This window comes from Meriones unguiculatus, chromosome 14 (genome assembly GCF_030254825.1).
Source record: "Meriones unguiculatus strain TT.TT164.6M chromosome 14, Bangor_MerUng_6.1, whole genome shotgun sequence".
NCBI classification, from domain to species: Eukaryota; Metazoa; Chordata; class Mammalia; order Rodentia; family Muridae; genus Meriones; species Meriones unguiculatus.
The window spans coordinates 63,642,101-63,670,091 of record NC_083361.1 but is presented as its reverse complement, the minus strand read 5'-3'; the positions used below and the strand labels follow the sequence as shown (position 1 = coordinate 63,670,091).

Below are 27,991 nucleotides of genomic sequence, written 5' to 3'. Positions count from 1 at the left end.
AGAGTTTTTTCTTTTTCTCCGTTTCTGCCTTTATCAAAGTCCTCTGAGCCTTCTGAGAAGCATTCTCTTGAGGAAATGGATGCAAAATCACTATGGATAATAAATGATTTGTATTAGCCTCATCTCTGAGGCTTCAATAAAAAGGCACGGCTTAAGGAGAGATGTTCTAGATCACAGTGGGGAGAGTTCACAGCCCTTCAGGAAACTCAGCCTCTCTGTCTCTCCTTTTCTTTTCTTCTCTTTCTGCCCATCCCAGCTACATAAAATATATTATTTCCAGCATTCTGCTTATCTCCAGGTTGATTTTACCTAGGGTAATTGTCTTAAAACATGGATTTCTTTGAGACACTTGTCATAAATTTAAAAATTAACATCTATGAATTGTACATAATAATGCGTTTCATTATGAGCTTTTTATACATATGTATGATGTGGTTTGACTATATTTACCCTCCCACGAGCCTCTAATTATCTCCCTCCAACTCCTGTGTATTCCTTCCTCTTTCCAAAAAGCACTCCCTCTACTTTTGTTTCCTCCGTGACTACATGTTGACGGTTCTAATCTTGTTCAGTCTTGTAAAAGTCCTCACAGCTGTTGAGACATCATGAGTGCAACAGCCTTGTCATGTTCTGAAGACAACATTCTGCAACACAAGACCCTTTTTTCCAGCGTTTATAGTCCCTCTGCCCCCTGTTGGAGGATGTTCCCTGAGCTTCAAAGAGGGTGATACACAAGTCTCATTTAAGGCTAAGCACTCAACAGTCATTTATTATTATTCAATAGTCTTTCATTAGTGATGAGCCTCTGCAATAATTGCTCCTTGCTGCCCAAAGAAACTTCTCTGACCAAAACTCACAGCAGCATGAACACATATATTTAGAGAACTATTTGATATGTACATTGCGTACGTTTAGCAAAGCGAGAAGAATACCCTTCCTGGGAAGGCCAATGACCGCCGCCGCCACGGAATTTTGACCATTTTTTGATGCTTGACACCAACAACCTGTTGTAAACATTTTGTGCATCCTTGCTCCTTTAGTCAGCACAACAGCTCTCCGTGATGAGATTGTTGTCGTCAACCCTTCTTACAGAGAGAACCGAAGCACATTAGGGTTAGTGAACTGGGACTAGGTGGTAGAGCTAAGAGGCAGAGCCAGGATTTGAACTGGAATCTAGATCAAGACTCTGCTTGTAGGAAGAGGAACAAGTTCATTGAACGGGTGGGACCCAGGGTCTTTCACCCCACTTGGCCTTGTCCGCCTTGTCTCCCGTGTTTACTTCAGAGTGCACCATTTGCCTTCAACATCAGGTGCTTCTAATACCACCGAGTTTCTCCCCACCCACACCATCCTCCTGGTTGAACTCTTCCAGGTCTGAGACTGTAGGCCATGGGTGCCGATCTTTGACTTGGAGGATTTGGTTGAATCCTTACTTCGCTCCATCTCTGTGCCCGTGGGTGGTCAGCTTCCTCCTCTGCTCTTTGCTGTCTCCACCTGTGAAAGTTTGAGCTTGGACCTGCTAATCTCTGCTCTGGCTCGGACATTCAGGGGTTCCGCATAGTGTGCGCACCATTCATGGTGGTCCAGATGAATGGAGGTCAGTGATGATTCCGTATTCTGGCCCTTATATTTGGGTCCAACTTCTGAGTGTACATCAGACCCAGGAGGCTCTGATTTGGTTGGTCTTACCACATGTGTGTTTTAAGTGGACTGTGTTTTACATTTCCTTAGTTGTTGTAGCATATTTTTAGGGAGTAGTGATGAGAAAGAATTCTGTACACGCTCAGTATACTGAATGTTTTGGAACATTCTTCATCCATGGTTACTTGATGTAGAACCCACAAATAGGGAGGATGGGCACACTACTTGTCAACACAAAGGACAGAACCAGTGATAAATCAACAGCACAGATTTCAAAACATATGCCAAGTGAAACAAGCCAAGTGTACAGACTATATAATTGTAGGATTCCGTTTATAGGAAACTCTAGAAAAGTCTGATCCTCTAGATATGAATGGTTTTTTTTTTTGGGGGGGGGTTGAAATGGAAGCAAGGGGTAATGGTAGCAACATGGAATGACAGGGTATTCTAAATCTGGATTGTGATGATGACTATTAGAACTACGTGACTTACCAAACCTAGAGATGAGTGTTAAGTTCTATGTCAATAAAGTGATTGAAAATGTTGACAGTGTAACAAGAAATCACCAAGTATCGTATTGCAGTAGCATACTTAAAGGTTTACGTAGGCAAAAGAATCACTAAGAGAAATATATTGGACAACCTAAATATTAAAAAAGAAATCCATGACAAAGACCTTTAAAATGTGAGGTTGAGAGATGGCTGAGGGATTAAGAACAAGGACCGCTTCTGCGGAGGACATGAGTTCGGTTCTCAGCATCCTATCAGATGGCTCACGACTGCCTGTGACTCGTACTCTGGGGAATCTGTGGCCTCCTCTGGCCTCTGTGGGAACATGTGCTCATGTGCACACTGCTCCCTCATACGAATATTTAAAATATAAACAAATCTTTTAAAAAATTTGAAAAATGAGAGTGTAGATCTGAAGAGAATATTTGTATTATTTAGAAAAGATAAATCAAGAATGTCTTATCAAAACTAAAGCAACAAACAGTCACATCTCTAGTTAGCCCAGGTATGCACAGACCAATCAAGGAGAAACTTTTGACTGTGTAGTCATGTAAATAAAAACTTAAAACACTCACAAGCAATGTAAGAGGCGAAGAATCAAGTGTCTGGAAGTATAAATCAATTTATTTCTACATATTACTGAGATAGTAGCTGTTAACATTTAAAATGTGTATCCTTTAGTAAAGTCACTCTTGTTCTAACAATCTGTCTCCCAGAAAAAAAATAGCACACATAAAATTTCAGCAAATGCCTAAGGGTACTTCCTGGGTTATTTGAAACTAACAAAAAATTTTTTTAAAAATAGCGATGTGCTCGAATATACTTTTGCTGCATCAAAATAATAGCAAGTAATGTAATATTGTGCAGCCTTGGAAAGAAATAGAGACGTTGCCCTCACTGACTAAGAAAACTGTGCTATTGATTCATTTTCTATTCCTGTAACAAGCTGGACACTTTGGATTCCTGACCATTGGCTTCTTGTTTCTGTTGTTCTGAAGATGGGCAAAGCATGGCTGCATCCCCCACTGAGGGTATCACAAAAGGGGCCTCCAGGCCTCAGCCAGCTGAGTTCCCCTGGAAGCCCTGCCAGGAAATGCTGAGAATTTGACACTTTGAGGTCTCCATTCCCTTGTTTGTTGTCACACGGCCTAGAATCCACACCCACACACTGCCAATCAAACGTCTCCCTCCATCTTTAAGTCAAAACAGCGGGTCCATTCTCATGCTTAGACTCTGATTTCCTGCTTCTGGTCTACAGAGTCACTTGAAAAGGGGCATTTGCTTATTTCTACTTAATTATTTTCTGAGTTAGGTAGAGTGTGCGCTTGTGTGTATGATCATGGACATATGTGCACCTGGGTATGGAGGCCAGAGGTCGATCCTGGATGCCATTCCACACCACCTTGTGTGCTCTGAACTGGCTTGTCTAGGCGGGCTGACCAGTGACGCTTAGGGATCTGCTGGCCTCCCCTTCTCCAGTGCTGGAGTTGCAAGCATGCCACCCCACTCTGCTTTTCCTCATGGGCTCTGAGGATGACATGGGCTCTACTGACTGAGCTATCTCTGAGAGCCTGTTTCTTTATTTTTCAGCGGAACTTACCCGAGAACTTAATTACATCCGTAAAGCATCTCACAATGAACACTTAAATTTATTTATTTTTAAACATGATTTTGTAAAATATTACAAATTACAAAAAAATAATTACAAATATTACAGTAGTTCGGCCTTCAGGAAATTGATTAAAACATGCCTGATCATATTTGCATTTTTTTGAAGATGTTTGTCTCAACTGAGCTTCACTGAAGCTCTTAAAGTCTGTAAATTTATGTCCTACAGCAAATTTGAGAAGAATTAAATAAATATATTCTTTCCTTTCTCCTGCCTATTTTAAAACTCTAATCATATATGTTTAAAATTCCTTTTTTCTTTCTTTCTTTCTTTCTTTCTTTCTTTCTTTCTTTCTTTCTTTCTTTCTTTCTTTCTTTCTTTCTTTTCAAGGCAGGGTTTCTCTGTGTAGCTCTTACTGTCCTGGAATTCACATTGAGATGATGCTGTCCCCCAAACTCAGAAAGCCTCCTACCTCTGCCTCTCAAGATTGTGGGCGAACACGCCTGGCTTATGTTTAAACTTCTTGGTACTATTTCATAGGTGCCTGGATCTCTGACTTTTTCCTTTATTTTTTTCCTCTACCATTCAGACTAGACAATTCCTTACTGATCTATTGTCAAGTTTATATATTCGCTCCTCTGTCATTTTTCTTGTGCTGTTGAGTCCTGCATGGAGCTTTATATCTTGGTTCTAAACTTTTCCTTTGGATTCTTCCCCCATACTCCATATTGAGAAGGTTTCATTCACGTATTTACATTCATTTCATGGAATATAGCTTGAGCCATTATTTTAGCGTCTTTTACAATTTCCAAATCTGGAATAAATTAGCTTGTTTTGTTGTTGTTGTTGTTGTTACTACAGTGAAATATAGGCAAGACAGTTGTTTTATGAGGAAAACAGGTTTATTTAGCCCTGAGTTCTGGAGGTTGAAGGGTATGGCACTGGCATCAGCTTGGCTTTAGGGACGTTGGGAGGACCTTGTGCTGGTGGCATCGTTGGGGAGGTGATAATACAAGAAGACAGGATGGCATAGGAGGGGAGGTCAGTCTTTTGACCAATCAGTGAGCCCTGCTTCTTAGAGGCAACACCTGTCACCACCAACTTGGCACCAGGCATCTAAACACTCACGTATTCAAACCGTAAAGAATCAGATCGAGGTTGGTACTTGGTGTCATTTCCCTTGAGAGTTGACAAGATTTTTTTTTCCGTAATTTTCTGTTTGAATAATTTAAAATTGCCCTTTAGTTTCCTGTTATGACTCTGAAAAAAAAATGACCATAAACCTTGTGGCCTAAAATGAATTTGTGCTTGTACAGGCCTGATGTTGGTAGCTACATTCCTTCTTCCAGCATTCCTTGTGGCCTCTTCTCTGCCTTAGATCCCATCACTGGCTGTTTGTTTGTTTGTTTGTTTTCTTTTTTCCACATTCTTTTGCCTACTTCTTCCCCGACTCTGCTTTTTAAGGACCCAGTGAAGATGTTGGGTTGCCTGGACCATCCAGGAAACCCATCTCATTTCATTATCCATCATTATAGCTCCTACCATACACAACCATACCTAGGGGTGAGTAAGTCCACAGTTGAGCAGTCATTTATCCCGATCAGTTGCATATTGTATATTTTGAACGTTGCATTAGAAGATTCAAAACCCTGTTAAAATCCCCTGGAGCATGTGGAGTTGTATTTTGAGGGTAGGTGATCAGCTCAGTGAGGTTCAGGTGGCAATTTCTGTGCCCCACCCCATGGGCTCTGGTTCTAATGGCAATTTAGTGTTCCAGGCCTTTGCAGGTGTGTGTGTTCCTCCTGGGTGTACCTCTGGACGGATTGGTCTTGACTGACATCAGTTTTCATGGGGGTTTGCTCTGTGGCTTTGAGCTCACATGGGAACAGCTAGGAAATGATCCAGCCATTCACCTGTAAGATAGTGTTTGTCAGGTTCTTCCAATTTCTGATCATCCGCACATCTTCTGGCTCCCAGAGTCCCCCCTTTCTTGATTCCCTGGCTAGAAATCCGAGTTTATTTTTCTTCCTGTTCATTTCTTCACAGGATTGGCCTCTTGAGTCAGAACAGTGAGATAAAACAGAAAGGAAAAAAAAAAGAATCAAAGGGACTCCTTCCTTACTCTTCAGACAAAAGACTCCCATTCCTGTGGTCATGAGAGCAGGATTTTCCCTTAAGATTTGGTGCTTGGGTGGCTGAGAATGACATGGATGCTCCGGGGATACATTTTCTTGACTGTGGACAGCCAGAAGGGGAAAAGTGAGGAGGCCATCACTTTCTCTGCCTCACAGGGGTCCCACTCATTGGTTTCAGGACACAAAGAGGAAGTTTTCCTGAGAGATGTGTCTGTTGGTCCCTGCTGGAGAAGTGTGAGCCGGGAGAACTAAGAGTTCAAAGGAAATCCAGCCAGGGAACACACTACACTGTCTTTTCCCTGTGTTTTGATTTCCCTTTCCAGCATGCCTGCTCTTATTTGCCTTTTAGAATCCCTGTGTAGTTGCTCTGTCTAGTTTGTGCAGGGGTTTCCACTGTAATCAGCAGAGGGGATGTATTCCTTCCATCTTTCCCAGAAGCCCCATTGAGATTGTTAGTAATTTAAATGACTATGAGGCCTTAAGCCCTTAGAGTAAAGTAAAAGACAGTGTGGGCCCTGGCTGTGCAGAGAAATGCTAGGCTGAAGACTCCTCCCTCCCTTAACGGGAGCAGTTTACTGCTACTTTCTAAATGGCCCCTCTCAGGATTCACTGTTCATTTGATATCTGTAGGGCATTTCTTTATTTTTTTGCATACGAGGCACTAATTACGCCTCCTCCTCCTTCCTCACGAGTTACAGGGTACGCCCTATTCAAGAAGGATGTAGTTATATGTACCCATCTCTCTTTTCTAATTACAGCAGAGGGAAGAGGCCCAATCACGGGAACACACAAGTGTTGATGTACAGCTGCCCACTCTACAGTCTGTGTACAGGAAGTGCTCTGCCTGCTGGTGAGTGCTGGGGGAAGGCAGACCAGAGCCCTCCTCAGGGAAGTTCGGTCTAAGGTGTGAGAGATGGTCAGGAAATGGGTAACTGTGGAATAGGTGAGGCCATTTTAGGTGGTGTTAATGAGCAGGGTGATGCCGAGAGATGGTGTAGGGCGGAGTTGCACTGGTGTGGACAGTTGGTGGGTGGTTTATGAGGTCACACCCAGGCTACGTTGTGTGAAAAAAAACTGTTTATGTGCAGGTCACCTGGCCACTTGCAATCACCCTCTTGTGTAGCATGCCTGTGATTTTCACTGGGAAAATCAGTAGTGTAAATAAGGCAGTGAGAGGAGTGTTTAGAAGAGAATTGGTTGCTTTCCTTTTGTTGAAGGGAATGCTTTCCTGAGACCGTCCATCATCCATCTTTGCTCAGCTACTCTGCTGTTGGCAGTTGTGGGAACAGGGTCTTTACAAGAAGGCTTTCTGCCTTTGAATCTTAGCTGTGCTGTCTGATCTCAGGCAAGCACTTAGATCACCCTGTGCTTCAGTTTCATTGTCTCTAAGACAGCCATTCTCAACCTTCCCCCTGCGGGTATCCTTCAACACACTTTCTCGTATTATGGTGACCCCCAGCCACAAAATTATTTTTGTTGCTACTTCATAATTGTAATTTTGCTACTGCTATGAACTGTACGGTAAATATAAGTGCTTTCTGATGGTTTTGGGAGACCCCTGTGAGAGGGTCATTCAGCCTCAAAGCGGTCAAAACCCACAAGTTGAGAATCGCTGCTAAAAAGCATGAATAGTGCTCATAATTCTAGGCATGGTATACAATTGCATGGTATATATAAAACACATAGTAAGTGTCCACAGGAGTATTGCTACCATCTTTCTGAGCATGAGGAGCTTTGCTTGCTCTGGGGGTCGGAGATGGCTGCCTGGTGGTTTTCCTCTTCCCCCTCTCTCTGTGGCTATGGCTGCTCACTGCACTCACCTCTCGCTTGGTCTTTCGTCCGGGTCGTGTGTCAAGCTGGCAGCTAATTTTCTCTGAGTGACTGGCTGGAATGGATTGCAGAGGCTGTGCCCACAGCTGTAAAGCACACAGACCGCTGAAACAGCCTCATCTTTACTTGTGAGGAGGATGGATGGCTGCGGCAGCACTATCGATCCGACAGCGGTTTTTCCTTCTTATGGAAAAATGCTGTACTTAACCCACAAAGGCCAGCTCTGCTATTTTACGCTTTCTTCTTTTTGGCATTTTGACAAGGTCTGTGACTCAACAATGTTCTGAGGAGGATTTTAAGGGGATTTTTCTGTTGAATATTCTTTGCCTCCTGGATCACACATGGAGAAAGATGAGTGGGGCTGGCAATGCTACAGTCCTTACCGTCGACTGGAGAAGTGTGTCTTGAAACACCAATCCCAGGCCCCCATTTTGTGAGTGAAAACTCAGTAGTGATACAAAAACTTTTCAGATTGGTAGCAGTGTTGATGGTCCTGCTTTATGATGCTTTAGTGAATGGACACATTGTTTTTAAAATTTTTTTATTTTACAATTTATTCATCTTATATTCTAATTGTAGCCCCCCTCCATCAACTCCGGGTCCAACCCTCCCTCCTTCTCCCCCCCCCCCCCGCCCTATCCTCTTTCCCTAGTCCACTGAAAGGGGGAGCTCTCCTCCTCTGCCATCTGACTCTAGCTTATCAAGTCTCATCAGGACTGCCTGGATCCTCTTCCTCTGTGTCCTGGCAAGGCAGCTTCACCAGGGGCAAGTGATCAAAGAGCAGGCAAACATGTTCATGACAGAGGCATCCCCTGACCCCCTTACTCGGGAACTCACATGGAGGTAGCTGTCTATGAGCTACACCTGAGCAGTGGGTCTAGGCATCTGGGGTTGAGGAGGTAGCTCAGCTGGAAAGGCACTTGCTTTGCAGGCCTGATGACCCGAGTTTAATACCTAGAATCCACAGGAAAAGCAAAACAAAATGGGAGTGTGCTGTTAGGTGTATTTAATCCCAATGCTAGGGAGGAAGATGCAGGAGGACTAGGCCAGCCAGTCTCAGGAAACCAGGGAACCCCAGTGAAAGGTCTTGTCCCCCAAAGCAAGGTGGAGAGCATCCAAGGGAACGGCTGGAGTTGCCTTCTGGCTTCTACACGAGCACACATGCACCTCCTACCATGAGCACCTGAACACACGTAAACACATACATACAAAGCAACCCAGCACATAAGAGACATGTCAGCTACCTGAGCATGGTGGAGCATACCTTCAATCCAGCGCTTGAGAGGCTGAAGCAGGAGGAGTATGAGTTTGAGACCATCCTGAGGTACCTAATGAGAAACCCACCTCCACCCCCCCCCAAAAAAAAAGAGAAAAGAAAGAAATCAACGGCTGCGCCCAGGGGTCCGTGCACACATCTCTATAAAGAACACGTGGGCAGGTGCAGGAGGAGCTGGCTCTCCTTCCTGAGTGCACAGTGCCTTTTCTCTCTATCTCTGCTTCTTTCCTACCATAATGCTATAGATTCCTGTCACCATGAGATTCTGCCCAAGAAGGCAGAGTTAAAGGCTATAGCCTGAATCATCTGAAATCATAAGTCAGAGAATAAACCTTTCATCCCTTAAATTGTCCTCCTGCCGCAAGAAAAGTCACTAACATGGTCGTCACATGGTTCTGAAAACCACGGACCTGGCACCCTCTCTGTAAGCCTTGTAGCTGTTGCCGAAGAGGAGGAAGGAATTTCTGACCCATGAGTGCACGGTTCGGTTTGGGAGGATATGGCTTAAGTCTAGAAGACCTGAACATGAGCTCCAGAAACAGCCAGGGGCAGTGAAAGTGAGGCGAGGGACAGAGATGGGGGCTTACTGGCCAGCTAATCTAGTCTACTTGGTGAAGTAGGAAAAGGGGAAGGCTCCCAACCTCTTGACCTCCACATAGGTGTACAAACCCCAAACACTTGTGCACACACACACATACACACTCAGACACACACTCACACAAACACACATTTACCTCCAACAAAATATTTGCCATATTGAATGTCAAGAGGTCTGTGTCTCCATTTTACTTCTACTAATAAAAATTAAAGATTCACTCCGCTGATATATCATTTGGTCATTTTCAGGGACTGTAAAGAGGACATACATATCCTTATTCCTAGTAAGTGCTGATGTTTTTGCCTGCAGGGCCTGATTTGTCCTCTCCATGTCCTGGTGGTATGAGTGGTCTTTATCATCTCTATTTGACAGGAAAAGAACTCGAGGCTTAGAAAGGCGAGCTGTTTTCCATTGCTTAGTGGCTAGTGAAGAGAAGTCAGAATTCAAAAGCTCATGGGTCTGACTCCAAAGCCATGAACTTCAACTTTCTCTCCAACTGATTCTGAGCCATTTGACAAATTGCTTTTACTCTGTAAGTGCTTTAGGGGCTAATGGGGTTTTATGTGAGGATTGATGCTAGGTTCTGGGCGATGGAGAGAAATGAAACATGGTCCTGATAATGTTCCCATGCTATGAAAGTGGACATATTATCTTGTTAATGGCAGTTTCAATAAGAAAACTCCAGAATATACTACAGGTTTTTGTTTGTTTGTTTGTTTTTCCCAAGGCCATTATTTAGGGTGTTAAGCAAGTTATAAAAATAAGACATGTAGAATGATGAGGAGATGAAAATGTCAACATTTTCAAAGGCCAGGAAGAAAATTCGATTTATGTTCCATTCTGTACTTGGCAAATAGTCACTCCCCTCCCTTCCTCTGTGGTCTCCTGAATGTAGATCTTGCTTGTTTGCTTCCTTGATCTGTTTGCTCATTGACATTCACACAGTTTTGAGGCCGGGGGTTTTCATTTTCTTCATACTCTTGATGAATGTCCTGAGTATCACACAGAAAATGACTGTGAGTTTCATTAAAACCATTCAGCAGAGGAACTCTGCCTAGGCAGGTGATATCTTATGAGCAAGGCAATAAGCAGCGATGGAGTCTGACATAATTCATGGACTCTTTGGGGGAAAACATACCTCAGACTTGTGACAGACGAAGCCATGTATCTTAAACTGGACCTGAGAACTGTTTATAGGTGCTCTGCAACCAGTGACTCAACCAAATGTTTACACAGCTCCTATCCAAACTATTCTTCATTTACATCTATATAATTAAGGTTAAAGTATTTTCTGGCCAATAACTGACTCTCTAGAGGATATTTTAATATTGGACAACAGACAGGCAAAGGGAATCATCTGAAGAATTCAAGTGAAGGGAGTGGTCCCCATGATTAATCAAACTTTGTATATGGTCAGCATTTATGATCTAAATTTTTTTCTAATTATTCCTCATTGAGCTCTCAACTCAAAGGGTACATTTCTAGGGACATCTCCAAAAACTTAAGTAGGGATTAAGGAGGGCCACTACAAGTGATGCATTTCCTATTGTTTTACTAGACTGTGTATTTGTAATGTCCATCTTGTCCCTGGAATGTGCAGTCCATGAAAAGTGGATACAAAGCTGGTCTCTTAATGCTTGCCACAGTGCTACAGGGGCTTGGAACATGAATTTTCTGACATCTGGGCCTACCTTGGGGTCAACTAATACTCAGAAGAATTGGCATTGCTTCCTGAATGAATGTTTACAGGTAGCAGGAAAAACAAAACTAAGCAAAACAAACAAACAAACAAACAAAACAACTTAGTTGAAGCCCCTACAATGAAGGCACCACATGGGCACTCGGATACAGAACAGGACTTTGGAATTGTTTTTACTGGGGTTGATTCGGGGCTGACACAACTAAGATGCCCTGGTGGCAGCTCACATGCTTTTGAGAGGTTATGGCCTGAGCCATCTGCAGAGTGTGGGGACTCAGAATCCCAGAGCTGCCTGGCTTCCAGGGGGACTGAGTTCATGAACTTGTCCTGATTAGTGTCATGAGGTAAACTTCATCAACAGAACGACAGGCAATTTCATAATCTTGTCTCAGAGACTGGAAACAAGAATGACCATGTTTTGGATTTTTTTTTTTTTTTTTGCTAGCTTTTTTTTTTATCCATGCACATGGGTGCATGTGCCTATATATTCAGCGGGGATTAGCTGAGCCCCTGCTGAGCACCAGCTACCATATGAGGCTCAAATGTAGTGTTAGGTCTGAAGCGAGCTGGTGCTCCTTACGTGACAGTGAGACAGAAGGCCTTGGAGGGGCCCTGGGAGATTGCTAAGCTGGAGAACAGCTTTCCATGCTGGAACCGACCTTTGCTTTAAATTAATTATGTGGAAAATATCCCTCTTCTTGGCTTGCCTACTTGAATTCATTTTCAACTGCCAGTATGTTTTTCATCTGAATCCAGTTTCCCCCCTAAGAAAGACAGTGATATTGTGGTTCCAGATCCTACCTGTGGAGACGTTTGTTTCAAAATGAAAGAAGAAAACACTAAATTTTAAGGGTTCGTTTTCTCTCTTTGTCTTTTAGATTTAAACTCCTAAGATGCCATAATGTAAATCTCTCCCTTCCTCCTTTCCTCTTTCTTTCCCTCCTTCCCTCCTTCCTCTTGCTGGCTAGGAGACCAGATGTTATTTTATGAAATTTTTTACATTACTTCACAAATATTCCAATCATGACTGTTACAGGGAACAAATGATACATGATCACTCAGAAGAGTGATCGCCTCACAATAGTTACCAAACTGGTTATTCTGCCTGACTATTAATTTTCAGATTGGTAATCTGTTATTTAATGTTAACCACCTGGAATCCCTTCCTAAAAAAGCTTTTCAGATTAATCTTAGCCTTGTACATCACACACACATATTCAAATGTCACACTATACTCCCTGAACAGGTAAATGATGTGTCTATTAAAAATACTTCAAAAATCATTAGAGTAGTTAGAAATTATATTTCACAGTATGTATTGCAAGAAAAGATGGCCAGGTGTACTAGCTTATACACACGTAATCCTAGAACTTGAGAGCTTGAGACAGGGAGATTGTTAGGTGTTTGAGGCTAGGCCAGTCAATGTAATAAGTACAAGAATAGTCAGGGCTATTACATAGCAAACTATGTCTGAGCATACAAACAAACAAACAAACAAGTAGACAAAACCTAAACTCTAAAAAAAAAATCGAAACAAGATGAACCAACAAAAAATTCTCCCCAAACAACAACCTCAACAACAATAAAATAAAAACAAAAGGGCTGAGGTAAAAGTATTTGCCTTTTGAGCATGAGAACACCAGATTCCCAAAACTCACATTATTAAATTGTACCTGTTGTCTCAAAGATGGCAAGATGAGAGGCAGACACAGGCCAGTTAGCTTGGCTAATGAGAGACCATGTTTTAAACAGAAGGTGAAAGGCACCTGAGGATCCACACCTGAACCCCGGGTATGTATGGCTCAAGCTTACTCTACCTACAACAAAACCCAAAGATAAAAAGGAAAGGAAGGAAGCACCACAAAGCTCAGGAAAGCCCTCAAAGCTTACAAGATTCCATCCCCAGCATCCTTTGCCTTTCTATTTCCATTTCAGCTGTATACAAAGTTTGGTCTGGAAAAAAAAAATTACATGGTGTTTTTTTTTCTCTCTTATTGCAAAAGGCCCAGCTATACAATATCATATTTTCCTAACATTTCAGCATCTTTTTTTATTGTCTCCCCAGAAACCCATGGATTCTCAGTCACGTTGCCTGGTTCTCCGTTGATTTTCCTACATGTTCCGAGGCAGGTCATTTAATTTCCCAGAGCTTTAGTTTTCCACAGGAAGCTAATAAAGAGACAAAGAAAGACAGACACATTCACACATTACATATACACAATAAATGGAAACACAAATGGTTCCCATCCCGAGGGGTGGGGTAGGGCTGTAAGATGCTTGGCATGATGCCCTGCACGTAGCAACCTTTTGGCAAAAGTAACTTTTCAGAGCCTTGCCTGAGCATCATGAAATGGATGCCAGATGTTGTGATTGCTGAGGAGAGGTGCCAGTTACTTGCTGAGGATCAGCTTACCTTTGGCTAATGCTTCCTAAGATGTGCCCTATTCCTAACTCTATTTTTACTTGTTTGCTTTTTAGTGTTTGTCTGTGGCTGCTTTCTTTGTGATCTTGAGAAACGCCCACTCGTAGCTTCTCTGTTACATCAAAGCGTGTTTCATTTTACCATCAGCACCCCACTTGTCTATACAACCTTCACCATGCTATTCAGAATTTGAGCAGTCAGATGAATCTTTCAGCTCTTCAAAGATTTCTCTGGAAAAAAAAAAGCCAAAATGTCAAAGTCTTCTTAAGACTTTTTAGGCTGTTTCACATAAATGCGCACAGAAAACATACATAAGCACTCGGTCTGTTCATGTTAATGAAATAACATAATGAAATATCCTTTTCAAATGGCATAAATATTCATAAAAGTTTCTGATAATCCAGTTGAATATCAGTGATAGGAAAAGAAAAGAAATTAAGCTTCAAAATTAAGTTTGTTTTGATCTGTAAGTCACAGTAAAGGCATGTAACACATGCTTATTTTCTACTGTTTGCAAGCCTTTGGATAGCTGCACATAGCCCTTTTAACTTGGTACAACTATTCTCTTTGAAATGATCAAAAGGCATTACTTGCTGCAGAACCTGTGAGGTCTGAAGCTGACTCTAGCCACTGCTCAGAAGAGCCCTGGTCTTGTTGGCCTAGAGTTCATAGCTCTTTTAAGAAATATGTTTCTCCAACAAAGCTTAAAGGACAGAAGGGGGTGAAGATGTTCCTAGCCTCTCTACCTACAGGTCAGTATCCTTTGGAAATCTCCTTAGAAAACAGAAATAAACATTTTCAAAAGTCAGATAGTGGAGAAAGCATATGGGGTTCAGATGATGATAATGACTAACACTTATTCAACCATTACCCTGATCCAAAAGCTCATTAAGCTCTCACAATCCCCTGCCAGGCAGATATAATTATCTTCCTTTGCCAGGTGAAGGAACTCAGCCAGTGGAGAGGGTTAAATAACTTGCTTAAGGTCATGTAACTGAGGCCCCAACTCCATGGCATGGGTTTACTGCCACTGTACCAGCTTATTAGGCCAACACTAGTTTTATCACTTGGGTGTCAGGACAGCCCAGTAAGATATCCTTAGGCTTCTCTTGAGATGCTCTGTCAGTGCTGAGGCTGTGTCTACCTGTTCTTCTCTCCTTCTCCGTCGTTACCACTGACAGGTGGACTACATAATTCTACACTGTGGGATTTTTCTCCTATGAACAAGGATGTGAATTTTGGCTTCTTTTATCCCAACAAAATATGCTCTGTTCCATCGGTGAGATGAATAAAAAGAAAACTGAGGGTGTAGTTTTACATCCAAAGCATGTGGCATCTCCATGAACTCTGGAGACCTACTCAGTAGCTCACTGTCATAGACATGCTTTATTTTCATACAGTGAAGTCAACAAAATAATTTAATTTCTTCGTGTTTTGCTGCGAGATGAGACACCAGGCAAGACATGTTGCATTCGCTGAATATAAATGGGAAAAGCATCACACACAGAGTTGGGCCCGGCTTGCTTCAAAGCTTAGCTCCACAGTTTGAAGCTTGGTGGCTACACTGAAGTTTGTAATTTTAAAGCTATATTTTCCATTTATTTATTTTGTGGGTGTGTAAGTGCGTAAATGTGTGTGCATGTTACTGCACAAATGTGGAGGTCAGAGGACAACATTCAGGTCTTGGTACACTCCTGCAATATGAATGCGAGGAATTGAACTCAGGTCATCAGGTTTGTCAAAAAGCACATGTACCATCTTGCCTTGAGTTTTTTTTTTTAATGTTTAAGAGGAGGTAATTATACCTACTTCAGGTTTATTCATCACTTTGTAGAAATGTGAAATGATTCTAGATGATTAATAAATTAAAAAAAAATAAAACAATGCTTACATCGTTTGCCGGTGACAAAGGCATGACATGCCAACTAAATACACAAAAGAAAGTTATTTTTAGGGTTTGTTTATCTTTTAGAAGCAAAGTTTAAACTTTAAACAAATTCTTGTTTGAACCTGTTGAAATCTTACAACCACTGCTTGAGTTGAGTCATGCACAAGTCATACTTTAAAAAAAAAAACAAAAAACAAACTGACAGGCATCACCATTGTATAAACACTCAACCCTGTGTGCACGAACACTGCATTTCAAAAAAAAAACAAAAAAACCCCAAACTCTATTGGCATCACATTGTATGGCATATTGTAGGATTGTAGGAGGTGAATAATTTATCTGGTCTGACTGCTTGAGGAAATATTTCTCTGTATTTGTGAGTAGATGCTTTTTCTCATTACTCAATAGATTTATTGCACAGGTAAAACCAATTCTATAATGCTCTTAAATGTTTCTCGGTAAGAGATGGATTTCTGAGTCTCACATTCAATCAATAATTTTCTAGTTGACAGCAGACTAGAAGAACATTTCAACCAGCTCATTCGCCGTGCCTGAGAACAGACCAAGGTGTCCTCTATGCTTTAGGATGCTGCTGCTTATGAACTCAGTTGCCTCGCGCTTATTATCAGGAAGGCATCAGAGCTGAAGATAGAATCCCAGAGTTGTTTATTCGCTAACTTTCCTAGCTCCAACAAATGAACTCAAGGATTCCTGCCTGCTGAATGAGCTCTTTTCCGCTGAGCTCAATCCCCAGCAACATGTCATAATAATTCACCACGGGAAACCTTTAGATGTTGGACTGTGTCTTTCAGGTTACTGCTTTGGCACCTACAAAAACAGCGGTAATCTTGAAATCATTTGATTTTAGGTTTTTATTTGTGGTAATATTCTCTATGTCCTTGTTACAAATATATTTGTGTATTTGCTAATTATGATGGTCAGTTACAATGAATAACTTTCTATATTCATTTGCTAGGAAGAAACTTTGGGATTTGTGTATGTGTTTGTGTGTGTGTGTGTTTTGTGATGTTTGCTGTAGACCCCCAACACAGTTGTAGCCCATAGGCAGCTCATTTTCAATGTGGGCATCCTAGTAAGGGGAGCAGGGACTGTCTCTGACATGAACTCAGTTGCATGCTCTTTGATCATTCTCCCTGGCAGGGAGACCTTGCCAGCCCACGGAGGAAGAGGATCCAGGCAGTTCTGATGAGAGTTGATAGGCTAGGATCAGATAGTAGGGGAGGAGGACTCTCCTTTTCAGTGGACTAGGGGGGAAGAGAGAGGAAGGGTGGGACTGGGAGGAAATGAGGGAGTAGGTCTGTCTCTCTGTGTATACATGCCATGGTACATTCGTGGAAAGGTCAGGGAACAATTTTGTGGAGTTAGCTCTCCCTCCTAGTTTTATGTGACTACAGGGATAAAATTTAGATCGATAGGTTTGCACAGAAAGAGCCCTTACCTGCTGAGTCAACTCATCTGTTGGCCCCAGGGCAACTTAATATTTATGCCCCCTCCAAAAAAAGTCTTATGTGTAGGGTTGTTTTGCCTGCTTGTAAATTTCTGTGCCACACCCATGTCTTATGCTGGTAGGGCAGCTTTAAAATAAAACTACATTTGGATCTAATCAAAATATTAAGCAAAATAGCAATTCTAGGCAAAGATATCTTGCGTTCATAAAATATCTGTGTTAAGAAATTCGGGGCTACTGTATTTATAAAGTATGCAGGGATTTCACATTAGCTTTTACGAAATCATTTTATCGATATGTTCTCCTTTTGACCTCGTTTAAACAGGAATGATTATAGACAGTCCAAGAGATGTAACTGGAGTTTTGCCATGAAATCTGCCTTTCACAAAGGCAGAGAGAGAGAGAGAGAAAGAGAGAGAGAATGTGCTGGAGGGATCTGTCAACGTAAAAAGTCTCTACCCTCTCATGCCTAAAAAATTTGGAAGCTGAAACAAAATACCTTTCTCCTTCAACATGAATATGTAGTTTGACTGGTGGAAGTTACTTAGAAATTTCTTTGAAAAGAAAATTAATTTGAAAGCACTTGTTTTTTACCTAATATGTATTTAAGTTTTTTTTCACATTTGTCTCATGATCCGGCAGCTTCTAATACAAAGCTAATCTCTAGTTGGTCTACATCTTTCTTACTTTCTTTTATATTCTCCAAATATGTTTTTTTTCTAAGATGGTGCTGTTCCCACATTTTACTTCATGTCTTCCTTTATCCACATGATGCTATTTTAATTTGTTCACAAGCAAGTTGATTTCCATGTCTGTGGGTTCTGTATTTTTATTGATATAGGGTTTTATAGGGACTTTTCATACAACTATATAGTGTCTGTTGACCATGTTCCCCATTACTTTCCACCCTCCTCTTTTGCTTCTCCTTCTTGTTAGTCTCCTCCATTTCCCTAGGCAGTTTCATTTTCATCTTCACACCGTAGATGTCTATATCACGATTTTATGTATATACATAAAATCTTGGATTCACCAAATGAGAGAGAATCTACAACACGTGTCTTTCTCAGACTGAATTAATTCAAATGATACGACTTTTTCCTTTTATGGCTTTATAAATCAGTTGTGCAATATACCAAGTGTTGTTTATCCATTGTTTTGTTGACAGGTACCTAGGTTGGTTCCGTAATCTAGTTATTGTGAACAGGGCTTCAATAAACATCAATGTGCAGGTGTCTTCATGACATAATGACTTGGAGTCCTTTGAGTAAATACCCTGCCGTCCTTTGAGTAAATACCCTGCCGTCCTTTGAGTAAATACCCTGCCGTCCTTTGAGTAAATAGCTGGCATATGGTAGTTCTATTTTTAGTTTTTTGAGGAACCTCCACTAATTTCCATAGTGGCTGGACCAATTTACACACCCCCAACAGTGTATAGGGTTTATTTTTCTCCACACCCTTGCCATTATTTGCTGCTGTTTGTTTCCTAAATGACTGGGGTGATGTAGAATCTCAGTGTCGCTTTGCCTTGCATTTCTCTGGTGGGTAGTAATGCTGAACATTTTCACACGTTTATTGGCCACTAGTTCTTTATCTTTTGAGAACTGCCTGTCCATTAACCCATTCATTGACTAGGTTGTTTGATTTCTTAATATTTAGTGTGTAGCTATTGGATTTTTTTCCAGTTCTGAAGGTTGTCTCTTTCCTCAGTTGTTTCCCTTGTTCTGCAGAATGTTTGTAAGCTCAGCCAACAGCACATTTAATCAACTGTGGATGGAAAACATTTAAATTCCAATACTGAAGTGTAAATGTCTTGCACACTATGCTGACTTTACTCAAATGCCCTGGGCTGTAGCATACTCCAAGGGAGCCACAGCCTTTTTCTAGTACCAGCCGCTTACAAGTTGTTCTCTTTGTACCTTTTTAATGTACTATAGGGTGAGGCCTGTGACGACTGCACCTCTACAGAATAATAACTAAAACTGGGGCTCATGTCCCACAAGAGCACAGCGTAGCATCCGTGCATACAGCTGTCATATTGTGCTTGTGGTGTATGTGATCTACAGATGTTTCAAAACATCTTAGCTTATGTAGTACGCAATCTGTGTACCTCTAGGTTTTGGTATCCAAGATTCTGACTGAGAACCAGTCTCCCTTAGATACAGTGAATGACTGTGTGTGTGTGTGTATTTTAAATGCTTCTTTATAAAGTTAACTTTCTCTGAATTAACTTACCAGCACAATCTAGTTCTAAGAAAATGTCTCCCTTAGAATATTATAACTTATACATGAATGTGCTAAATCTTTCCAAATGTGCAGATCTGTTATGGAGGCTTTTGATAGTTTCAGGTTTTCCTCTGGAAAGATCTTGTGTTTTCTTTAGAATAATTCTTTAGTATTTAAGGATGTCATTGTCATAGTATTTTTCATCTGATTTCATATTCACTTCCTTGTTAGTTTTTGATAATAAAGATAAATGGTGTTTACCTTGGGTTGCTGCAGCCACATGAAAGGCTGGCTCACACAATTCTTCAGGGATAATTAATATGTGTTCTCATTCCTCCTTCCTTTTTCTAGCTTAACTGCTTTGGAAAGCCTAGTACTATGTAGCACAGTTGTGGTAAAAGTGTGCATTTTCTTTTTTTTGCTCATGATCTTAAAACAAAGGCATATATTTTTTTTCATTGGGTATGATGTTCCCTGCATGGTTGTGATAATTATTGTTTATTCATCATCATGAAAGTACTCACCTGGGGTGCTTTCAATATCTTCAAATTTCCATTGTTGTTTTTATTTGTCCTCAAAGATAAAACACTTTTTAATTCAGATACATGATGCTGGACTTATAGGTTTCATGTCATGATCGAAACTGTGGTCCCAGATGCTTTCTTGGGGCCTGATGCATTTCCCTTACAAACATTCCTAATACACAAGCAAACACTTTTATCTCTGCGGCAAGAGGACTTTCCCTCCTTTATGTATTTCTGGAAGGAGTTGTTAGAATCTTCAGTCACCGGGATTTGTTCATCTGCTCTCCCCTGTGGATCCAACAGTGATTCTTCATGTTCATGACGATTACAGTTTCTTAGGGTAGAGTGTCTTCTTGCAGTAAATACTATATGCCTCTCTGTTTTTATGTTGATTTTTACCTCATATTAAGGAGAACTATAGGCAACTGATGACTGCTGAGTAAAGGAGAATTAACTTTCTCCAAAGGCTGAGCCACTTAAGTGATTACCCAGTGCAGGATGATCAACTCTGAAACAAAATACACACAAGACAAGAGTGGAGCCAGCATGTCACAGTTATATATTTTCATGCACACGAACACATACACACACACACACTCTCTCTCTCTCACCCCCCCCACATATGTATATAAATCTACACATCTATCTATCTATCTATCTATCTATCTATCTATCTATCTATCTATCTATCCTCTCTCTCTCGCTGTCTATCATAATGATAACCAGGGAAGAAGAGGCTATAAACTTGAGAGAGGAGGAGGGGCTAGAAAGAGGAAAGCGAGAAAGAAAACTGACATGATTATATTTCAATTAGAAATGTATTACAATAATAATAAATAAAATACGAAAAATGTAAATGTTATTATGGTTGCTATTTTGGATTTTAACCAAGTCTTGACTTTTACCTGCTAGTCTAGTCCTAGCAAAGAATCACGAGGAGTCAGTTTAGAGAGCACCCTCTCATCCGTGATGTATCATTATCTCCTATGTTATATAAATCCTTGACCCTCTTTAATAGGGAACCATACTAAGCCAATTTTGGTAAGTTTCTGATCTTTGCTATTTAACCAAGTTCCTTATGTCCACTGTCTGCTTACTCATCTCCTTGGCTGTTCTTCCTGCACTGGGAGTTGTGCTCTACCATGTATCCAAATGTCCCTCCTGTACTGCCGTAGTTCAGGTATTATATACCCTGCCATTTTAAATAGCCATCTGCTGCAAAGTTTCTCTTCTATGTAACCTTTATTCACATTTTCATTAAATTTTTTTTTCTAAGCATCAGGTTGTTGGAGATCTTTTTCAAGATACGATTTTATAATAATTTAATTGCTTAGTTAAACTTTTAAGAGGAATTTCAGTTACTATGTCACTTCTTGTGGCAACACCACGTGGTTGACTGGTGTGGACTTGTGCTGGTGACCATATTGTCAGAAGTATCCTGAGGAGCAGTGCAGTGCTCATTATTTCGTGTAAAGCAGCACTGCCTTTGTTCCGTCTTGACATTTTTCAAATTGTATATAAAAAGAAAGCCAAGAACAAAATCAGACCGAAGATGTATATGACAGAATTGATGGTGATCCCCTTTGCTGGGCATAGGTAAGAGGCAGGCCTCATGGTGGGCAATGGACTGTTAAAGATCTGAGGCCTTCGAAGACACCAGATTCCTAACTAGAGTACAAGAAGGTTTGCAAATGCAGAATGAAAGTGGCTTTCATCATCTCAAAGTTGTCTTAACATCTTCACTCTAAAAGTTCTAAGCTTTTACATCTGTCCTTTCGTATTACTGTGGTGCTAATTCTTAAATGAAGTACAAATTAAGTGGCCATTACACAAATGACTGGGAAAGATATGACTGCCATGAATATGTTGATCATCTTGGGAACTCAGTCCAGAAAAACCTCTCAGAATTACTCTCTACACACTCTAGCATGTTTAAGCACATAAAATCTCAATTTTATCATAAGGACTCATACAGTTTCTCCCTCCTTTTGCAGTATAAGTAATGGGACCTGAAAACCCATACTTGCTTTTGTTAGCTGACAGTCAAGGACGAAGACTCAACAGAAGCTTTTTCTTGTAGAAACCTAGTTAATACAAATAAAGCTGCTACAAACATGATTGAGCAAATGTCCTTGTTGTGTACTTGAGCAAATTTTGGGTATATGCCTAGGAATAGCACAGCTGGGTCTTGAGGAAGCACTATTCCTAATTGTCTGAAAAAGAACCAGATTGACTTCCAAAGTGGTTGTACCAGTTTACATTCCCACCAGCAATGTAGGAGGGTTCCCCTTTCTCCACAACTTCTCCAGCCTGTGTTGTCATTTGAGTTTTTGATTTTAGCCATTTTGATGGGTGTAAAGTGAAATCTCGGGGTCGTTTTGATTTGCATCTCCCTGATGGCTAAGGATATTGAGCAGCTCTTTAAGTGTTTCTCTGCCATTCTATATTCCTCTACAGATAATTCTCTGTTTAGCTCCGTACCCCATTTTTTAATTGGATTGCTTGATTTATTGCTTTTTAAATTCTTTATTCTTTGTATATTCTGGATATCAGTCCTCTGTCAGAAATAGGGTTGGTGAAGATCCTTTCCCAGTTTGTAGGCTGTTGTTTTGTTTTGGTGACAGTGTCTTTTGCTTTACAGAAGCTTTTCAGTTTCATGAGGTCCCATTTATTGATTGTTGCTCTTAGAGCCTGTGCTGTTGGTGTTCTGTTCAGGAAGTTGTCTCTTTGCCAATGAGTTCTAGGCTCTTCCCCAATTTTCTTCTAACCAATTTAGAGTATCTGGTTTTATGTTGAGGTCTTTGATTCACTTGGACTTTAGTTTTGTGCAGGGTGATAAATATGGATCTATTTGCATTTTGCTGCATGTAGACATCCAGTTGGACCAGCACCATTTGTTGAAGATTCTGTCTTTTTTCTGTTGAATGTTTTGGCTTCTTTGTCAAAAATCAAGTATTCATAGGTGTGTGGGTTTATTTTTGGGCCTTCTATTCAGTTCCATTGATCCTCCTTTCTGTTTCTATGCCAAACCTGGAAACAACCCAGTTGTCCATCAATGGAGGAATGGATACAGAAATTGTGGTATTTTTATACAATGGAATACTACTCAGCAATCAAAAAATGAGGAAATCATGAAATTTGCAGGCAAATGGTGGGATTTAGAAAAAATTGTGAGTGAGGTATCCCAGAAGGAGAAAGGCACACATGGTATATACTCACTCATTTACACCGATAAGATATGATAAAAATAATAAAATCTATTCACCTAAAGAAGATAAACAAGAAAGAGGACCCAGGGTAGGATGATCAATCCTCACTTAGAAAGACAAATGGGATGTGCATTGGATGTAGGAGAAAACAAGTAACAGGACAGGAGCCTACCGCAGAGGGCCCTGAAAGACTCTACCTAGCAGTGTATCAAAGCAGATACTAAGACTCATAACCAAACCTTTGGCAGAGTGCAGGGAATCATATGAAAGAAGGGGGAATTAGTATGACATGGAAAGGATAGGAGCTCCACAAGGACCAAATATATCTGGGCACAGGGGTCTTTTCTGAGACTGATACTCCACCAAGGACCATGTATGGATATAACCTAGGACCTCTGCTCGAATGTAGCCTGTGGTATCTCAGTAACCAATTGGTTTCCCAATAGTAAGAGGAACAGGGACTATTTCTGACAGGAACTCAATGGCAGGCTCGTTGACCTCCCCACCTCCCCTAAGGGAGGAGCAGTTCTGCTAGGCCACAGAGGAGGATTTTGCAGCCAGTCCTGAAGATACTTGGTAAAACAGGGTCAGATGAAAGGGGAAGAAGTCCTCCCCAATCAGTGGACTTGGAAAGGGCAGGGAGGAGATGAGGGAAGGAGGGTAGGATTGGGAGGGAATGAGGGAGTGGGATACAGCCGGGATACAGAGTTAATAAAATGTAACTAACAATAAAAATTAAAAAATAAAAATAAAAAAGAAGTGACAAAAAAAAGAGAAACCTAGTTAATGGCTGTTATACAACCGTTGAATTTTGGCTGCATCAGTTGGAATAAGCAAAAGGAAGCTTTGCAAGGGTCTTGTCCTAGATGATCTAGAGAGGAGGAGACTGTGTTTCAGCTATATGGGAATGGCAGGAGAGGTGAAAAGGCAGGAACATACTTACCTATGACGGGGGTGGAGGGTGGTGGAATAGATGGAGCAATAGGCATGGCATCTCCCCTGTCTCTGCCCTTTAAAGGGGTAATTTTGCCAGCCTGGTCTATCTCTGAGCTTCTTGAGTTTTAATCATATTTCTAATAAAGTTGGGATAATATCTTGGGCAGTTAGGTTGCTGATGAGTAAAGTGCTGTAAACATTCCTATGCCTGCACAAATACGTACTCCTGTTTTCCTAGGGTGAAAATCCAGCAATGTTTTGTTTGTTTGTTTGTTTGTTTGCAGAGTCATAGGTTAGCTGGCTTTCCCGTCTCTCTGGAAGTTTTTAGAACATTCCAGAACAAATCGTGTGTGTGTGTGTGTGTGTGTGTGTGTGTGTGTGTGTGTGTGATTTCAGATGAATTACCCTGGGCCTCTGAAGACTTCATAAGACAAAGATCCTATCATCCAGGAAGCCCACTAGGAATATAGGCATGAAATAAAGAAGTTCTCTGTTCTAGAAAGTCACTGAATGGAAGGAGGCTGTGTTTTTTTGGAGTGTGTGTGTGGGGGGTTAGGTCCTAAAACTGTCACTCTTTGTTGTAGGGCGTACTGTTTGGAGCCCTTTTGGATGGCTAGATCATGGATGATTGTTCATTTTCCCTAGTTCAATTTGGCTACAGCCATGTGACCAGTCTTGACTGAGGAAGTATGTGTGAAATGACCTTTGTCCATATAATTGTGCTTTCAAGGGTTAGCTCATTGTCTGCCAGGTCCTTGTTCCCCTCTGCTACCATAAAGAGCAATGGTTATGGTTAAAGTTGCTTCTGCTGGGCTGCTTGGCTCTCAGAATGAAGACAGGATGGAACAGGCTTTAGCAGCGTCACAGTCAACCTGTAATAGTCTGTTTTGAGTCATTGATATTTGGGGGCTTATTTATTAACACTGCACAGCTTTGCATTTCCTGAATGACAAAACTTATCTTTGAGTGCATCATGTAAATTTGTTGACTCACAGCTGCCAAACCTATAAAACGGGGGGAAAAGACATCTGTTTGGGTTGACGCAACCTGACAGAATAGTGAAGACTAAAGTAAAGTTACTTTGTTACTTTGAAAATGTAATTTCTACAGATATGAGATTTGGTTTATGTTATTCCAGTATGGTCTTGCCTGCTGAAGACAGGCTCTGAGATTAAGCAGCTGGGCCATTTAGCAGCTGTGAGGCTTTGAGCAAACTACTCAAGTCCTCTGAGCCCCCTCAGCTCTCAACTGTATTGAGCAATAGTAGCCATGTTATAGGGAGGTATGAAGGTTAAATGACTTCAGCTAAAACAAAACACAGTGACTCATTAACTCCTTGATATTGTGATCATAACACTTTCCTACAGATCTTATAAAAGCGTCTTGTTCCACAGAGCAAATCAGTAGACACAGAGACCACCATGCTAACATTTTCTCATTCTTGCTAGAAGTCAGTTAAAGTGGGGATGGATTGTATTTGATGCACTTAGAAAGCATTTGGAGAAAAGTAGAATGATAGGCCTCACACTAAAACTCATGGTAGAGTGGGAGGTGAATGTCCCTAAGCATCATTGAAATGAGATGCTATAAGAGCTCCTGCACAGTTACTTAAAAAAAGATGATAAGAACACAGATGGTAGAGTGAGATAGAATGCCCATGATGGTGCCAGCAAAAGCCTTGGAGAGAAAATGATATTTAACTTTTTCAAAAAAGAACAATTGGACCCCCCTTGGATATGCGGGGTCCCACTTGGAGAAGGAAGGCACTGACTGGGAGGATGGTGTGGATGTGGTTACAGATAAGATGGGATGCCTGACTGACGATGCATGGAAGGTCCTTGCAGCTGTGGTAGAGAGCCTGGACATGTGTCCTCAGGCAAGGTGGGGGTGGTGTGCACTGAGGTCATGTGCTTGGACAAACACCAATAAGGAGGGAGAAACCTGGCAATGTTATAAACAACCTCTATCTATACATCAAGCAGAGAGTTTGCTTATGGATAGGATACTCCTTCACAGTTTGTTGGGTTGAAATTGCACCAAATGAGAAGTATGCCAGGTAGGCTCATTAATGAGTTAATGTGCTACCCAGGTGAGTCTAAAGGAGTGTCCTGTGATCAGCCAAGCAGTGGCTCAGGCTGATGACATTAAAAATGTTATCTTTGGATGGGATGCCTCTAACAGACACTTCACAAATGGTCCTACTACAGGACAAGGTTGCAGAGCAATAGGGATTTTGTCTCTCTTCTGCTTGGCCTATTGACTGTGATTAACAGCCTTCATCCTGTAGTTGTAGATTTTAGTCTTTGCAATAGAAGTAATGTAGAATGACCTGTGTGCCCTGCCCTGGATAGGTGTAGGAGTCAAGTTAACCTAATCAAAACATTATACTTCTTCCCAGAGAGTCAATGATCATCAACATAATGAGGTACTCTGATTATTATTTTTAATAGCAAAATCCAAAAACCCATAAAAGGAGAATGGTTAAATAGAGGGTTACAGGGACTGTAACCAGACAAATTAATTAGAATTATATACATGTTATGACCAAGTCTCCAAAATGCATTATTGGACAAAAAATACTCTCTTGATTTACCAGTTACACAATTTTTTTTCTATTATCTATCTATCTATCTATCTATCTATCTATCTTCTATTTATCTTATTTGCTTGTTTATTTATTTATTTTGAGACAGAGTCTAATAAATCGTGGACTAATTTCAACTTGCTATGTTGCTCAGGCTTGCTCCTGATCCTCCTGCTTGCACCTTCTAAGGGCTGGGATTACAGGCCTGTGCCACTATGCCTTATTAAAATTGAAAAAGCACATAAGACTTCCTGGGTAGATACACTGATATGTGGAGGAAACAAAACTGGTGATTCTTTGAGAGGAGGAGAGAGAAATGAGATGGAAAATATTAAGGGGTTTCAATGTTGTATCATCAACACTTTTTTGTTGTGTTTTTTTGCTTTTGTTTATTTTTTTTTTGAGGCAGGGTTTCACTGTGTAGCCCTGGAGTCCTGGATGGCCCGGCACTCACTGTGTAGACCAACCAGGCTGGCCTTGAACTCACGGAGATCCACCTGCCTCTGCCTGCCAAGGATATTGGTATTAAAGATGTATGCTACCATGCCCAGCTCCTTTGTTTTGAGAGAGAGAAAGAAAAAAAGATAACAAATGTTAAGATTGGATGAAGCAGGACAGTGCATTCATGGTGCTACTGAGTTACTTTTTCTTCATATTTTTATGTGTGAAACATTTCACAACATCTCAAGAAGGCCAATTAAAATGATTTCACCAGAGCACCGAGGCCTGTTATCAAAGATATTCTAGTTGGCGTTGAGTGGGTTTTGATTACTTCTCTGTGAAAGTACTTGGTTTGCACTCATGTTGCATGTGTGTAGGTGTGTGTTTGGAGTTCTGCTGGATGGGAGGGAGCGTATTAGCTCAAATGGAGTGTTATGTTTGGACCCAATTCCAAAAGCATGTTGTCTTTACATTAAGTGCAAAATATAGTACTTTCCTGAGTAGAAGGGCTTCTTCTATGGATAACCAGAACCTAGACTGCAAGGATGAAGGGCATAGATGGGGAAGAAGACAGGATATTCAAGGGGGAAGGGCATTCTGTGTAGAAAAAATATGACAAGGACAATTAATTATAACGTTTGGGATTATGTGGATGACTGGGGCCTGACGAAGACTCATGTAGCAGTAGGGACATGGTAGGATCTGGTATCTACAAACCTGAGATTCTGAGCTACATGGAGATGGCTGTCTAGAACCTGCAGACTCCCCTTTGGCTTTCAAATACATATTTAAAGTTTGGAGCAACATAGTCATTATTCTAAAATGCCGTTTCCACTTTCAGTGTAAAACTCGTTTCATGCCATCTAAACTATCTAGGAGTGACCTTGGCAAGCCTTACGGGAAGAATTTTCAGAAGATACTCTGATTCTTATCTATACCCATGACTCTCTAGGGAAAGAATGAGAATAAACGGCTGTAAGATTTGCTGAAAGCGTAAAT

The 27,991-nt window shown here is 41.1% G+C and overlaps 1 protein-coding gene across 13 annotated transcripts in view; it reads left to right on the top strand.

Annotated features, from left to right (window-relative positions):
- The window catches only part of Sv2b (synaptic vesicle glycoprotein 2B), a 169,298-nt gene that overhangs the window by 50,030 nt on the left and 91,277 nt on the right, over positions 1–27,991 (top strand). For 8 of the 13 annotated variants that reach the window (XM_060367367.1, XM_060367365.1, XM_060367356.1 and 5 more), the window contains exon 2: positions 6,653–6,744. The exons of the other annotated variants lie outside the window; for them this stretch is intronic. In XM_060367367.1, coding sequence (XP_060223350.1) covers positions 6,693–6,744 — 52 coding nt within the window. In that variant the 5' untranslated portion in view covers positions 6,653–6,692. The remainder of the gene's footprint in view (positions 1–6,652; positions 6,745–27,991) is intronic. 13 annotated transcript variants of the gene reach the window in all.